The sequence below is a fragment of the Rhopalosiphum maidis genome, chromosome 3 (genome assembly GCF_003676215.2).
Source record: "Rhopalosiphum maidis isolate BTI-1 chromosome 3, ASM367621v3, whole genome shotgun sequence".
In the NCBI taxonomy this organism is placed as follows: domain Eukaryota; kingdom Metazoa; phylum Arthropoda; class Insecta; order Hemiptera; family Aphididae; genus Rhopalosiphum; species Rhopalosiphum maidis.
Genome location: NC_040879.1, coordinates 73,811,663 through 73,828,608, shown reverse-complemented (window position 1 = coordinate 73,828,608; position 16,946 = coordinate 73,811,663). Strand labels below are relative to the sequence as shown.

Genomic DNA, 16,946 nt, shown 5'->3' with positions numbered 1-16,946 from the left:
AATAAATGGACAAACTATTTTACCAATGCCAGTTGGCGTGGAACGTTTGGATACTATTGAAAAAATAGTTAAAGAAAGGTAAGGGTGATACAGTATACTATATTGATATTATATTATATATAACTAATAAAATATAATTTGAAAATCTTAGATTAGTTGTTTAAATGAAATAAATTATACCTAACGAGTATATTATAAGTTATAACATATAATAAAAATATAATAAATGTATTGTGTATAGGGCTTTAAAATTTCATGAAATTAATTTTCTTGAAATATTTCATTGCAATGAAAAATAAAATATAAATTATTATATTTTAAAGTTTATAATCACGTTAACTTGCAAGTAAAAAAATTTCAAAAGTTGGTTTTACTGTGTGAAACAAAGAAAATATGTATAATTAATAATAATAATAATAATAATCAATAATGTTTAGTTTGACTATATAGCATTTTTAAAACGTTTATAGATCTTATTTTTAACCTCGAAATTGTTTTGTAAATTGTATAATTTTTGTCCATACAAATAAAAATAACACTAACCATTTCGTGTTATTTGTATCGCGCTATCTAACATTATCTAAAATATAAAAACAAAAACATTAATAACAACAAACATTTTTTAATAATTACTATTATAGTAAAACGCACGTAATAGGACTATAATCACTATGTAAATTATTAACTGATCAAAAAAATAGGAAAAATGATTTGGCTTTGGTCAATAAGTTTTTATATTTTATAGTGATGGAAAAATAGTCGATCTACACTTTAAATCAGCTGTTGAAGGTGTTATTATAAAATGGGCGACTCAAATAACTGAAGTATTAAGTGCAGATTCTGTATCGGCATTTAAGAGTAATCAACACTTAACGCCTTGGGCTGGTAATATTACAATCAATAAAGTCTACAATAAAATTTAGTTCTATAAATAATATATAATAAAGGGTTAAATTATGCTTAATGTATTAACATTTTTTGAATTTTGTTACAGAAGTGGCGTTTTGGAATAATCGGGTACAAAATTTAGAATATATTTTGAACAGTTGAGAGATCAACGGATAATGAAAATGACTACTATTGTTCAGCTAACCAACAGTGCCTATTATCCATGTTTGAAGAATATCTACGCAAATGTTATTTCTGGTATTCTTTAATGCATTTTTAATTTGTCCATAACACTCTGTGTGATTGTTTTTCCCCTGATTATCCAGCACTGGAAGAGGCTAATGATATCGTTCGCTATTTGAAGCCGTTGCAAAAACATTTTAAATTATTAGAAGAAACTGATTTCGGTGATATAGCCGTATGTTTAAGTCCGCTGATGCATGTCGTTTGCTTAGTGTGGTCCAAATCTCGATTTTACTGTAGTTCCGGCAAGATTATTGTTCTTTTAAAGCAAATATGTAATTTATTGATTACACAGGTTAGCATAAAAGTTTAAATCGGAACATAATAATTTTCCATTACTAATGTTCTTTACCCACAGGCAGTTCGATACTTGGATCCAACATCAATATTTCAAAGTGATATCCATGAAACAAAATTAAGAGTCCGTCATTGCATATTTATTTTTGAAAAGTTTAGGTAACACTGTTTTAATTTTAAATTTTATAATAAATCAAAAATTATTAATAGTTCAGGATTGTAGCTTTAAAAATAAAACCGAAAAATTTAATTTATAATCTAGTGTTTTAGCTTTATATTTTGAGTTTAATAGAGATACACATAGTTTATGACTAAGGTTCGGAACTTCTTACATTCGTATGTTTTTTTTGTATTGGTCGCAGATTATTCTGGGTGAGTTATACATTTGTTTTATGAAATGGTGAAACTAAGTACAATAAGTTTAAATTTGCATATTTTGTCATAGTTTAAGAAAATTGTATAATATTTGAGCAACTTTAGCATATTTGTGCACATTTTGCATTTTTTAAATTTGTATTTGCGTACAATTGTCGGGAAAAATCATACTTAAAAACCACTAGAAATATTTTTTAAAATAAATTAAGGTCGTAGTCTGTCGTATCACATAGTATGACTCATAAATCTATTTACGATAGTTTCTTTTTTGTTTAAGAATCAATACCTTTTTATCGACAATATCGACATATGTATAGTTATGGTAAAACCTAATGGCATCTAGATTCTAAATTTTACGTCGAAATTAAAAGCAGTACGTGTTCATTCGTTAATCGATAATAAGTAATGTAGGTACCTACCTAATTTTTAAATTTAAATTTTTATAATTATTATATACTTTGTGCGTTTTCAAAAACAAAATAAAAAATTAGCTGTATATTTTTAATCATATTTTGATGATTTTAAGTGCAAATTTCGATAATTTTAAGTGCAACAAGTTTCGAATCCCATTTATGACAATATTATAAACTATAAAATTTCTATTTAAATGAACAATCATGGGATAGAATTGATTGCATACCTATATTGTACAATAGCTTGAATCAAATGATATAATAACAAAAAAATATTTACTTTTCAAAAATTTCAAACACGCGTAGAACATATTTTCTAAAAGAAGTTATTAAAAAAATAATTAATTAATTGTCATATGTATTTTATTTTATGATTTAAAAAAAAAAAAACAACGAAATATTTACAAAATCTGTACGGCGTCAAAACGATTTACTATCGTTATTATTTGTGTATAATAACCAATAATCATATGTTTATGTTTAATTTATGTAAAATTATGTTTAAGGAATATATTCAACGATTATCGTAAAAAATTACCGTCGTATTTTGAAAATGAAGAAACTGCACTTTTGTGGACTTTCCATCCAAACATAATTTTCAGCCGTACAGACTTATTTATTCGTAGATTACAGATAATTGAAGTATGTTTATTATTTATATATTACCTAAACATTAACCAACTTATTTTACATATGCGAGTAGGTAAATTTCACGTTATCATGGTTGTTTACAAACGTTTATTTTATTCGGTAGTGGTTTTTCGATACGGTTGTTGAATTTACAAAACTGGAAAGGATCGAATTTAGCGGACTTAAAGGTCGATTGCTCAGTGCTCGTATAACTGAAATATATTCAGATTTCAATGAGCAGTTCTCATTGTTTTCCAGCAAAGCATACGATGTTCTTGAACCAGAAGACGAGCGCTTCGAAGTAGATTATGAACAGTTTAAAGAGAGTATCAAGGACTTAGACCATCGCTTAGCATTTACGCTTAGTCAAGCGTTTGAAGATAGTCATAATTTAGACAGTGTATTCAAGGTTAGTGTTTTTGATACAAAATGTAATGCACGAAAAATATATAATAGTAATATAGTACTATGTAAATGTCAAATTACACAGCTATTTAGGTTATTATTATGCTAAATTATAACGAACGTGAAATCCCACTCCCTCCTCATACACACTACTTACACTTTAAATCACGAATTCTAAACTTATTCAAAAACATTAGTAATAAATCTGTTTACAGTAAATTATATAAGATTAAATTATATTTATTTATTTGAATTTTGAATATTCAACACTTTAAAATAAATAATATGTTAATATAATAATATAGATATAGGTCAAGTATTTTAGTTCAACTAAAATTTGAACTAATTTTGTTTTATGACTTAAAATTCAAGATTTAAGTTTTATAAAGTTTAAATTTTGTGTAAGTAGGCACCTATTATCTATATATATATATATAAGTGTACCTACTGAATTGACAAAATTATATTTAAAAAATTATATAATACTGTCAAGATTTGGTATTAAAATTTGAAAGTAATAGTACTGGTGAAACGGAGCTATAGCTTATAATATAGACATAATATTAAGGTACTTGTACGAAAAATTTACTATAGTATAATTATTATTATTTTTAAACATATTATATAAATATTTGTAAATTATAAGATAAAATAATTATTTTTAATAACATAATATTGGTTATGAATTTATGAACATAGATTATTATTTTATAGTTAATTGAAATTGTGGGTGTCGTAATGGATCGGTCTGGCATGAAAGATATGTTTACAAGTAGTTATGGTAAAATTCTGAACATGTTGTCTAACGAAGTGACAATTTGTAAAGTTAGTATAACTATAGACGTGCTAAAAAAATTCGATTAAACTATAATTACTATATATTTATGATTTGTTTATAGAATTTATTTGAGAGCCAATTAATTGCTATAAAAACTCAGGGTTCAGCAAACGTCGATAAGCTTATGCCACCAATAGCGGGTTCCTTGAAATGGTCAAAAACACTTAAAGCTAGAGTTGACCATCCAATACAATGTTTTAAAAATCTTGATCATCCGTAATATACTATTTTACTTGTATTTTATTCAAATTAATTGTATAAATTTTTAGAATTGTACAGTCTAAAAAGGCCCAATCAATTATAAAAGAGGTAGATGAAATGATTATTTCATTAAATAAACTTGAAACAGAATTAATAGATAATTGGAAAGCTACTGTACCAAAAAGATGTGAAGAGTTATTAAAGTTACCATTATTTGATCGTAGATCCAAGTGTAATGAGTTACAACTCAACTTTCATCCAGAGGTGAATAAAATATATTTTTTATTATTCGATATTTAACGAACACCTATCTACTCGATAATAATAAAAATATTTTTAGTTAGTTGCGATATTGAGAGAAGTTCATTATTTCCGTTCGTATGAATTGAATGATATACCTATTGAAGCATTACAATTTCACGAACGTGAAGATACGTATAGAATATATTGCATTAATCTTAATAACACAAAAGAATGGTATGCTAGTTATTATGTAGTTAAGGTTTTAATATTGTTATTATATATACCAGCTAATAGTAAAACGAATTATACATTAATATTAGTTACAATAAATTGAGAAACAATAGCCGAGAAATTGAGTTTCAGTTGGTTCAAGAAGAAATACAACAAATCGATGAATTAGTTAAAAAAGGGGAATATTCATTAAATTGGAACTCTGAAGGTATATAACGCCAATCTAAATACATTTATAAATAATTATTAATACGTAGAAAAAATATTTCTTAAGTATTACATTATTTAAGCAATTTTTAATTAAATTAAAAATGTTAGGTCTTAACGAATACATCGGAAGTGTTCAAGATCTTGTATACAAATTATACCGTAGGGTACAAAAGACACAAGAAAATATTAAACGGATGCGATCGGCAATATCTTCGTGGGCCAGACTGCCGGTATTATGTCGAAAAGATAACAAAAAAGACACTCTATTGGCAATGGACGATCGCGTTGAACGATTTTCCAAAAGGTAATATTATTATTGTATTGCTATACAATGGTTAATTTTTAGTATTTTATATACAAATTCGTCATGTAACGATATGGTCTTTATTATAATAACTATTTGTAAATAGCAATTATATATTATAGTTGGCAACTCGTCACTATACAGTAGATACTAATCATATAAATTTATACTACATAGACGAAAAGAAATTGAAAAAGCTGCTACGGAAATCCATAAACTCCTTAAAGAAAATTGCGTATTATTTGGTATGCAAGACCAAACGAATGTCAAGCAATGGCTAAATTATATGGCTTTCGTAGATTCCATTGTTGCGGACGCTTTGTTGAACGCTATAGGATGCAGGTATTATATATTTAATAATATATAATATATATGTATAACTATTTATTATTAATAAGGTAATTGTTCATTGACGTAAAAAATAAAAATATTGTATTTTCGATCATCTGATATTTTCAGCTTATGTTATATAGCAGAGAATATGATCCCGGGGGTATCGAATGCACCATTATTTGAGGCTTGTCTCGAGTTACATGAACCGGATTTGGTTTTTACGCCCTCGTTAGATTCGAATACCGAAGGTAATTTTTGTTCCATCATTCAGAAGATAATCGAAGAAATAATTGAACTTTCTAAACTGATGCCACGGATTTGTGACAAAAATAATGCTCGTGATTACTTTGTAAGCTAGACATATAAAATTTTGAGTTTTAATTTGATTATATTATTATATAAATATTGATATTTTAAAAAAAAATTAAGAAAATGTTTTATTTGAACACTTTAGGAAGAAATGAATTGCAATACTGACATTCGTGATATGAAAGAAGATATTATGAATACAGTAACTCGAGTGATAGGAGAGGTAATTTACTAATTTACATTTATTGCTATAAGTATATTCTTAAAACTATTAATACATTTGGTTTTAGGCAAACGATTATTGTGTAAATTTTGAAAACTATTCATACTTATGGTTGGATGATCGAGAACTTTATATGCAACATTTTTTACGATATGGACATCCACTTTCAATTGAAGAATATGAAAATATGTCACTTGATGATACTTATTCCCCACCTATTGTGAATCCTACAATGGATCAATTTAAGGAACAAGTATAATATATTATTTTTAAACTAATTAAAAATTTTTTTTCATACCTATTAATTTTAAATCGTATACAAATATTCCTACGTATTACATAATTCACATTTGTTGTTAGATTGACAATTTTGAAAATCTCTATTGTGAAATTGAACAGTTTAAAATCTGTTCAAGTATTCGATTCATGGTTTCAAGTAGATATGAGACCTTTTAAACAAGCGTTATTAAACACTGTATGCAAATGGAGTCATATGTTTAAACAACATTTAATGGATACGGTTACAAATAGGTAAAACGTGTTATATATACATCGACAATTTAGCGTAGTATTTTGAATAATTCATATATTCTTCATTGTACTTTTAGTTGTTATTTATTATTTTGATTTAAAAGTTAAATTTGATTTTTATTATCTAAACCTTTTACATATTTTTTTAGTCTATTTGATTTGGCCAAGTTCATACAAGACGCGGATGGAGGTTTAATGCAACCTGTAATAGAGGGAGATTATGAGGTTCTCGTTAGTGTTATGGGCTATTTGTACAATGTAAAAGAAAGACAATCTACAACAGACGAAATGTTCCAACCCCTCACAGATACAATACAATTGTTGAAATATTATGACATGGAACTATCGGAAGAAGTTAACGTTCTATTACAGGTTTCAAATTAATAAATACTTTACAATTTATACTTAAATAAAAAAAAAAATTACTATAAGGATAATAATTTATTTTAGGAGCTTCCTGAACTTTGGAACAACACTTGTAAATTAGCTATTAATATCAAACAACAAGTAGCTCCTTTGCAAGCAATTGAAGTCAATAATATTCGAAACAGAATATCGCATTTTGATAGTAGAATTAATTTTTTTAGAGAAGTTTTCAAAAAATCTAACATTTTTAGGTAAAAATAAATAAATTAATAAATACACATTAGAATGATCTACCTATTTTATTATTGTCATATTGATAAATGATAATGTATAAGCTATTGTGATAATTAAGTTCATTACGCGATTGACGAAATTCAGTTTTAATTTAATGAAAATGTAGGTACGATTGTCCTTATCCATATTTTGTATTGAATGACGCCAACGCAAAAATAATAGATTTCGAGATGAATATGGCTCAAATACAAGAATCCGCGTCGCTCTTCGAAGTGAACGTTCCAGAATTTAAACTACTTAAACAATGCAGAAAAGAATTGAAATTATTGAAAGTTCGTAAAGTGATTCTAATAATCTAATATAGTCTTGTAATTTGAATATAAAATAAGTATTTTAATGATTGTGGTTAAAAATAATTATTCCAGCAACTTTGGGATTATGTTCATCTAGTTCATTCATGTATAAACGATTGGAAAACTACTCCTTGGCGTAAAGTCGATGTTGAAAACATGGATATAGAATGTAAAAAATTCGCAAAGGAAATTAGAGGTTGGCATTTCGTTATAAATATTAATTAATCTCTTTATCTGTTCATAATAAATTATAATATATTATAACAAATACATAGGTACAAAACTATATTATCTTTATTATTGTATATGATTGAAATATATTTGCATTCGTCGTACTGATGTTGTTAGAGAAATCGTTTATTTTATAAACAATTTTATTAAATATTAACTTGAGCTTGTAAAATCGTAAAGTCCACCCATTCATCTACCGTGATATATTATAGCGTTGGACAAAGAGATGCGATCGTGGGATACCTATACGTGTTTAGAAGCTACAGTGAAGAATATGGTAACATCTTTGAGGGCTGTTGGTGAACTGCAAAACCCGGCGATTCGCGAACGTCATTGGAAACAACTCATGAGCTCTACGAAAGTAAGATGAAGTTAATTTTTGTTATTTGAAATCCCTAATTGAACAAATCAATACTAAATCATGTTTACAGACTTTAGCTGATTTACCTGAAGCGTATGATGTGAGTAAACAATCGAAACACGATGTGTTTGTGCGTTGCTTGTTGTAATTGTTCTTGTCTTTTGTGTGTGTTGTATGCATTGTGAATCGTCCTATTATTTGCGTATTGCCTTGGAATCACTCATGGGCTAAATAAAAAAAAAAATATATAAGATTATAATGTAAAAACATTCAAATTATATGTATTTGTAGCATACCTATAACTAAATAATAATAAAACAATAATTGTAATAAGTAAAATTAAACATTTATTAAATACATTTTGTATAATTAACATTTGAGTTATTTAACGTAGGACATTAATGTTTTTTTTTGTGATTTTTAAAGTGTATATTTTACAATAATTATAAACATTTACGGAAAATATACCATTTCAGTATGAGAAATTAAAATAAATAAACAATCGAGCTTAAAATAAATTTTGTAGATAAAATATAGTAAAAGATTTAATTTTTGAAAAAATGTTGTATTTGACTATTTATACAAGTTTTCAAAACACAAAAAATTCCTGAAAAATAAGTGTCTTGCGTTAAAAAAACATATTGTTTATTTGTCTAAATAGCATATAAATGTATACCTCTAAAATTAATTTACGTATATTGACACTATTATACTTTGAACGTGTATTGTATATATTTTAATTAATAAGAAAAACGTAATTGTAGTTAACAACTTGAAAATGCAAATGGGTAAAATGTAATTAGAAAGAATCTATTTAAATTAAATGATTTAAATTTTAGGTTAAGTTTGTTATGGATCAAGGCACAACCTTAGCTGAGTTATTAGCATTAAACTTGCACGAATGCGAAGACGATGTAAAGACTATAGTTGATAAAGCCGTAAAAGAAATGTCTATGGAAAAAATGTTACGTGAGCTTCAAACAACTTGGGCCGCTATGGAATTTTATCAAGAAACTCATAGCCGTACAGGATGCAGTTTGTTAAGAGCAAGTGAAAAGCTGATTGAAACACTTGAAGAAAACCAAGTGAGTTACTTATTTTAATGTTTACTAAAAAATTTACTTTAAAAACCTCTTAATTATTTCTGTTTCAAAAAAAAAAAAAAAAAAAATAATAATAATAAAATAATGTCCTGTACAATTTTCATTTTTTTAGAAAACTAACTTTTTTAACTGTAAATTATTTAGTTAATTTCTTGGAAAATGTTGATGTATACATCGAAATTTAATCGAGTAATTTCTGAGTTATTCAACTTTAATATAATCACATATTATTCGAAATGTCACAGGAATAATTGGTATTTTTAATGATATCCCAAATGTTAAAAGGAAAATTTATGGATTTTTAGGAATTTTAAGAAATTGTTTGTATTACAATCAGCTATCATTAGGTTTTCCCTAGGAATAATTGGGATTTTTAATGATTTATTAATAGTTAAAGGTGAAATTTATGGATTTCTAAGAATTTAAAGAATTAAATGGTATTCCAATCAGCTATTATTGGGTTTTTCCTGGGTATATTTGGAATTTTAATGATATTCTAAATATTAAAACGGAAATTTTTGGATTTTTTAGGAATTTTAAGAAATTTTATGGATTTTAATTAGTTATTATTGGGTTTTTCCTAAGAATAATTGGAATTTTCAATGATTTTCTAAATGTTAAATAGGAAATTTATGGATTTTTAAAGAATTTAAAGAATATTTTTGTATTCCAATCAGTTATCATTGGGTTTTTCCTGGGTATAGTTGAAATTTTAATGATTTTCTAAATATTAAAACGGAAATTTATGGATTTTTTAGGAATTTTAAGAAATTGTTTTTATTAGAATCAGTTATTATTGGGTTTTTCCTAGGAATAATTGGGATTTTAATGATTAACTAAATGTTAAAAGGGTAATTTATGGATTTTTAAGGAATTTTAAGAAATTTTATGGATTTTAATTAGTTTTTATTCGGTATTCCTAGGAATAATTGGAATTTTTAATGATTTTCTAAATGTTAAAAGGGAAATTTATGGATTTTTTAGGAATTTTAAAAAATTGTTTTTATTACAATCAGTTATTATTGGGTTTTTCCTAGGAATAATTGGAATTTTTAATGATTTTCCATATGTTAAGATGGAAATTTATGGTTTTTTTAGGAATTTTATGATATTTTTTGGATTCCAATCAGTTATCTTTGGGTTTTTCCTAGGAATAATTGGAATTTTTAATGATTATCTAAAGGTCAAAAGGGAAATTTATGGATTTTTTAGGAATTTTAAGAAATTTTATGGATTTTAATTAGTTTTTATTGGGTATTCCTAGGAATAATTGGAATTTTTAATGATTTTCTAAATATAAAAAACGGAAATTTATGGATTTTTTAGGAATTTTAAGAAATTGTTTGGATTCCAATCAGCTATCATTGGGTTTTCCCTAGGAATAATTGGGATTTTTAATGATTTTCTAAATATTAAAACGGAAATTTATGGATATTATAGGAATTTTAAGAAATTATATGGATTTTAATCACATATTATTGGAAATGTCACAGCAATAATTGGGATTTTTAATGATTTCCTAAATGTTAAAAGGGAAATTTATGGATTTTTTAGGAATTTTAAGAAATTGTTTGTATAACAATTAGTTATTATTGGGTTTTTCCTAGGAATAATTGGGATTTTAATGATTTTCTAAATGTTTAAAGGGAAATTTATGGATTTTTTAGGAATTTTAAGAAATTGTTTTTATTACAATCAGTTATTATTGGGTTTTTCCTAGGAACAATTGGAATATTTAATGATTTTCTATATGTTAAGATGGAAATTTATGGTTTTTTTAGGAATTTTAAGATATTTTTTGGATTCCAATCAGTTAACATTGGGTTTTTCCTATAATAATTGGGATTTCTAATGAGTTATTAATAGTTAAAGGTGAAATTTATGGATTTTTAAAGAATTTTAAGAAATTGTTTTTATTACAAACAGTTATTATTGGGTTTTTCCTAGGAACAATTGGAATATTTAATGATTTTCCATATGTTAAGATGGAAATTTATGGTTTTTTTAGGAATTTTAAGAAATTGTTTGGATTTTAATCACATATTATTGGAAATGTCACAGGAATAATTGGTATTTTTAATGATTTCCCAAATGTTAAAAGGAAAATTTATGGATTTTTTAGGAATTTTAAGAAATTGTTAGTATTACAATCAGTTATTATTGGGTTTTTCCTAGGAATAATTGGGATTTTTAATGATTTCCTAAATGTTAAAAGGGAAATTTATGGATTTTTTAGGAATTTTAAGAAATTGTTTGTATAACAATTAGTTATTATTGGGTTTTTCCTGGGTATATTTGGAATTTTCAATGATTTTCTAAATGTTAAATAGGAAATTTATGGATTTTTCAGGAATTTTAAGAAATTGTTTGGATTACAATCAGTTATTGGGTTTTTCCTGGGTATATTTGGAACTTTAATGATTTTCTAAATATTAAAACGGAAATTTATGGATTTTTTAGGAATTTTAAGAAATTGTTTTTATTACAATCAGTTAACATTGGGTTTTTCCTATAATCATTGGGATTTCTAATGAGTTATTAATAGTTAAAGGTGAAATTTATCGATTTTTAAAGAATTTTAAGAAATTGTTTTTATTACAAACAGTTATTATTGGGTTTTTCCTAGGAATAATTGGAATTTTTAATGATTATCTAAAAGTTAAAAGGGAAATTTATGGATATTTTAGGAATTTTAAGAAATTTTATGGATTTTAATTAGTTATTATTGGGTTTTTCCTAAGAATAATTGGAATTTTCAATGATTTTCTAAATGTTAAATAGGAAATTTATGGATTTTTCAGGAATTTTAAGAAATTGTTAGGATTATAATCACATATTATTGGAAATGTCACAGGAATAATTGGTATTTTTAATGATATCCCAAATGTTAAAAGGGAAATTTATGGTTTTTTTTTAGGAATTTTAAGATATTTTTTGGATTCCAATCAGTTAACATTAGGTTTTTCCTATAATAAATTGGGATTTCTAATGAGTTATTAATAGTTAAAGGTGAAATTTATGGATTTTTAAAGAATTTAAAGAATTATTTTGTATTCCAATCCGTTATTATTGGGTTTTTCCTGGGTAGATTTGGAATTTTAATGATATTCTAAATATTAGAACGGAAAATTATGGATTTTTTAGGAATTTTAAGAAATTTTTTGTATTCCAATCAGTTATCATTGGGTTTTTCCTGGGTACATTTGCAATTTTAATGATTTTCTGAATATTAAAACGGAAATTTATGGATTTTTTAGGAATTTTAAGAAATTGTTTTTATTACAATCAGTTATTATTGGGTTTTTCCTAGGAATAATTGGAATTTTTAATGATTTTCCATATGTTAAGATGGAAATTTATGGTTTTTTTTTAGGAATTTTAAGATATTTTTTGGATTTTAATTAGTTATTATTGGGTTTTTCCTAAGAATAATTGGAATTTTCAATGATTTTCTAAATGTTAAATAGGAAATTTATGGATTTTTTAGGAATTTTAAGAAATTTTATGGATTTTAATTAGTTATTATTGGGTTTTTCCTAGGAATAATTGGAATTTTTAATGATTTTCTAAATATTAAAAACGGAAATTTATGGATTTTTTAGGAATTTTAAGAAATTTTATGGATTACAATCAGTTATTATTGGGTTTTTCCTGGGTATATTTGGAATTTTAATGATTTTCTAAATATTAAAACGGAAATATATGGATTTTTAGGAATTTTAAGAAATTGTTTTTTTACAATCAGTTATTAATGGGTTTTCCTATGAATAATTGGAATTTTTAATGAATTTCTAAATGTTACAAGGGAAATTTATGGTTTTTTTTAGGAATTTTAAGAAATTTTTTGTATTCCAATCAGTTAACATTGGGTTTTTTTTATAATAAATTGGGATTTCTAATGATTTATTAATAGTTAAAGGTGAAATTTATGGATTTTTAAAGAATTTAAAGAATTATTTTGTATTCCAATCAGTTATTATTGGGTTTTTCCCAGGAATAATTGGAATTTTTAATGATTATCTAAAAGTTAAAAGGGAAATTTATGGATATTTTAGGAATTTTAAGAAATTTTATGGATTTTAATTAGTTATTAATGGGTTTTTCCTAAGAATAATTGGAATTTTCAATGATTTTCTAAATGTTAAATAGGAAATTTATGGATTTTTCAGGAATTTTAAGAAATTGTTAGGATTATAATCACATATTATTCGAAATGTCACAGGAATAATTGGTATTTTTAATGATATCCCAAATGTTAAAAGGAAAATTTATGGATTTTTAGGAATTTTAAGAAATTGTTTGTATTACAATCAGCTATCATTAGGTTTTCCCTAGGAATAATTGGGATTTTTAATGATTTATTAATAGTTAAAGGTGAAATTTATGGATTTCTAAGAATTTAAAGAATTAAATGGTATTCCAATCAGCTATTATTGGGTTTTTCCTGGGTATATTTGGAATTTTAATGATATTCTAAATATTAAAACGGAAATTTTTGGATTTTTTAGGAATTTTAAGAAATTTTATGGATTTTAATTAGTTATTATTGGGTTTTTCCTAAGAATAATTGGAATTTTCAATGATTTTCTAAATGTTAAATAGGAAATTTATGGATTTTTAAAGAATTTAAAGAATATTTTTGTATTCCAATCAGTTATCATTGGGTTTTTCCTGGGTATAGTTGAAATTTTAATGATTTTCTAAATATTAAAACGGAAATTTATGGATTTTTTAGGAATTTTAAGAAATTGTTTTTATTAGAATCAGTTATTATTGGGTTTTTCCTAGGAATAATTGGGATTTTAATGATTAACTAAATGTTAAAAGGGTAATTTATGGATTTTTAAGGAATTTTAAGAAATTTTATGGATTTTAATTAGTTTTTATTCGGTATTCCTAGGAATAATTGGAATTTTTAATGATTTTCTAAATGTTAAAAGGGAAATTTATGGATTTTTTAGGAATTTTAAAAAATTGTTTTTATTACAATCAGTTATTATTGGGTTTTTCCTAGGAATAATTGGAATTTTTAATGATTTTCCATATGTTAAGATGGAAATTTATGGTTTTTTTAGGAATTTTATGATATTTTTTGGATTCCAATCAGTTATCTTTGGGTTTTTCCTAGGAATAATTGGAATTTTTAATGATTATCTAAAGGTCAAAAGGGAAATTTATGGATTTTTTAGGAATTTTAAGAAATTTTATGGATTTTAATTAGTTTTTATTGGGTATTCCTAGGAATAATTGGAATTTTTAATGATTTTCTAAATATAAAAAACGGAAATTTATGGATTTTTTAGGAATTTTAAGAAATTGTTTGGATTCCAATCAGCTATCATTGGGTTTTCCCTAGGAATAATTGGGATTTTTAATGATTTTCTAAATATTAAAACGGAAATTTATGGATATTATAGGAATTTTAAGAAATTATATGGATTTTAATCACATATTATTGGAAATGTCACAGCAATAATTGGGATTTTTAATGATTTCCTAAATGTTAAAAGGGAAATTTATGGATTTTTTAGGAATTTTAAGAAATTGTTTGTATAACAATTAGTTATTATTGGGTTTTTCCTAGGAATTATTGGGATTTTAATGATTTTCTAAATGTTTAAAGGGAAATTTATGGATTTTTTAGGAATTTTAAGAAATTGTTTTTATTACAATCAGTTATTATTGGGTTTTTCCTAGGAACAATTGGAATATTTAATGATTTTCTATATGTTAAGATGGAAATTTATGGTTTTTTTAGGAATTTAAAGATATTTTTTGGATTCCAATCAGTTAACATTGGGTTTTTCCTATAATAATTGGGATTTCTAATGAGTTATTAATAGTTAAAGGTGAAATTTATGGATTTTTAAAGAATTTTAAGAAATTGTTTTTATTACAAACAGTTATTATTGGGTTTTTCCTAGGAACAATTGGAATATTTAATGATTTTCCATATGTTAAGATGGAAATTTATGGTTTTTTTAGGAATTTTAAGAAATTGTTTGGATTTTAATCACATATTATTGGAAATGTCACAGGAATAATTGGTATTTTTAATGATTTCCCAAATGTTAAAAGGAAAATTTATGGATTTTTTAGGAATTTTAAGAAATTGTTAGTATTACAATCAGTTATTATTGGGTTTTTCCTAGGAATAATTGGGATTTTTAATGATTTCCTAAATGTTAAAAGGGAAATTTATGGATTTTTAGGAATTTTAAGAAATTGTTTGCATAACAATTAGTTATTATTGGGTTTTTCCTGGGTATATTGGAATTTTCAATGATTTTCTAAATGTTAAATAGGAAATTTATGGATTTTTCAGGAATTTTAAGAAATTGTTTGGATTACAATCAGTTATTGGGTTTTTCCTGGGTATATTTGGAACTTTAATGATTTTCTAAATATTAAAACGGAAATTTATGGATTTTTTAGGAATTTTAAGAAATTGTTTTTATTACAATCAGTTAACATTGGGTTTTTTCCTATAATCATTGGGATTTCTAATGAGTTATTAATAGTTAAAGGTGAAATTTATCGATTTTTAAAGAATTTTAAGAAATTGTTTTTATTACAAACAGTTATTATTGGGTTTTTCCTAGGAATAATTGGAATTTTTAATGATTATCTAAAAGTTAAAAGGGAAATTTATGGATATTTTAGGAATTTTAAGAAATTTTATGGATTTTAATTAGTTATTATTGGTTTTTCCTAAGAATAATTGGAATTTTCAATGATTTTCTAAATGTTAAATAGGAAATTTATGGATTTTTCAGGAATTTTAAGAAATTGTTAGGATTATAATCACATATTATTGGAAATGTCACAGGAATAATTGGTATTTTTAATGATATCCCAAATGTTAAAAGGGAAATTTATGGTTTTTTTTAGGAATTTTAAGATATTTTTTGGATTCCAATCAGTTAACATTAGGTTTTTCCTATAATAAATTGGGATTTCTAATGAGTTATTAATAGTTAAAGGTGAAATTTATGGATTTTTAAAGAATTTAAAGAATTATTTTGTATTCCAATCCGTTATTATTGGGTTTTTCCTGGGTAGATTTGGAATTTTAATGATATTCTAAATATTAGAACGGAAAATTATGGATTTTTTAGGAATTTTAAGAAATTTTTTGTATTCCAATCAGTTATCATTGGGTTTTTTTCCTGGGTACATTTGCAATTTTAATGATTTTCTGAATATTAAAACGGAAATTTATGGATTTTTTAGGAATTTTAAGAAATTGTTTTTATTACAATCAGTTATTATTGGGTTTTTCCTAGGAATAATTGGAATTTTTAATGATTTTCCATATGTTAAGATGGAAATTTATGGTTTTTTTTAGGAATTTTAAGATATTTTTGGATTTTAATTAGTTATTATTGGGTTTTTCCTAAGAATAATTGGAATTTTCAATGATTTTCTAAATGTTAAATAGGAAATTTATGGATTTTTTAGGAATTTTAAGAAATTTTATGGATTTTAATTAGTTATTATTGGTTTTCCTAGGATAATTGGAATTTTTAATGATTTTCTAAATATTAAAAACGGAAATTTATGGATTTTTTAGGAATTTTAAGAAATTTTATGGATTACAATCAGTTATTATGGGTTTTTCCTG

The 16,946-nt window shown here is 24.5% G+C and overlaps 2 protein-coding genes across 2 annotated transcripts; both read left to right on the top strand.

The window, feature by feature from the left end:
• The first annotated feature begins 6,566 nt into the window (after positions 1–6,566).
• Positions 6,567–7,058, top strand: LOC113558362 (dynein beta chain, ciliary-like). The gene is made up of 2 exons (XM_026963820.1): positions 6,567–6,674; positions 6,824–7,058. Exons 1-2 carry the CDS (start codon positions 6,586–6,588, stop codon positions 7,056–7,058), a joined length of 324 nt encoding a protein of 107 aa, XP_026819621.1. The 5' UTR covers positions 6,567–6,585.
• Positions 7,059–7,510: 452 nt separating this feature from the next.
• LOC113558361 (dynein beta chain, ciliary-like) lies at positions 7,511–9,573 on the top strand. The gene is made up of 6 exons (XM_026963819.1): positions 7,511–7,606; positions 7,700–7,823; positions 8,071–8,219; positions 8,290–8,319; positions 9,059–9,304; positions 9,568–9,573. Exons 1-6 carry the CDS (start codon positions 7,511–7,513, stop codon positions 9,571–9,573), a joined length of 651 nt encoding a protein of 216 aa, XP_026819620.1.
• The last annotated feature ends 7,373 nt before the right edge of the window (positions 9,574–16,946 follow it).

Bases quoted from the DNA above. Each gene is read 5' to 3' on its own strand.
- LOC113558362 (XM_026963820.1), top strand. From the start codon at position 6,586: ATGAGACCTTTTAAACAAGCGTTATTAAACACTGTATGCAAATGGAGT. The intron at 6,675-6,823 runs GTAAAACGTGTT...ATATTTTTTTAG, and splicing joins ATGGATACGGTTACAAATAG to TCTATTTGATTTGGCCAAGT.
- LOC113558361 (XM_026963819.1), top strand. From the start codon at position 7,511: ATGGCTCAAATACAAGAATCCGCGTCGCTCTTCGAAGTGAACGTTCCA. The intron at 8,220-8,289 runs GTAAGATGAAGT...TCATGTTTACAG, and splicing joins AACTCATGAGCTCTACGAAA to ACTTTAGCTGATTTACCTGA. The intron at 8,320-9,058 runs GTGAGTAAACAA...TTTAAATTTTAG, and splicing joins ATTTACCTGAAGCGTATGAT to GTTAAGTTTGTTATGGATCA.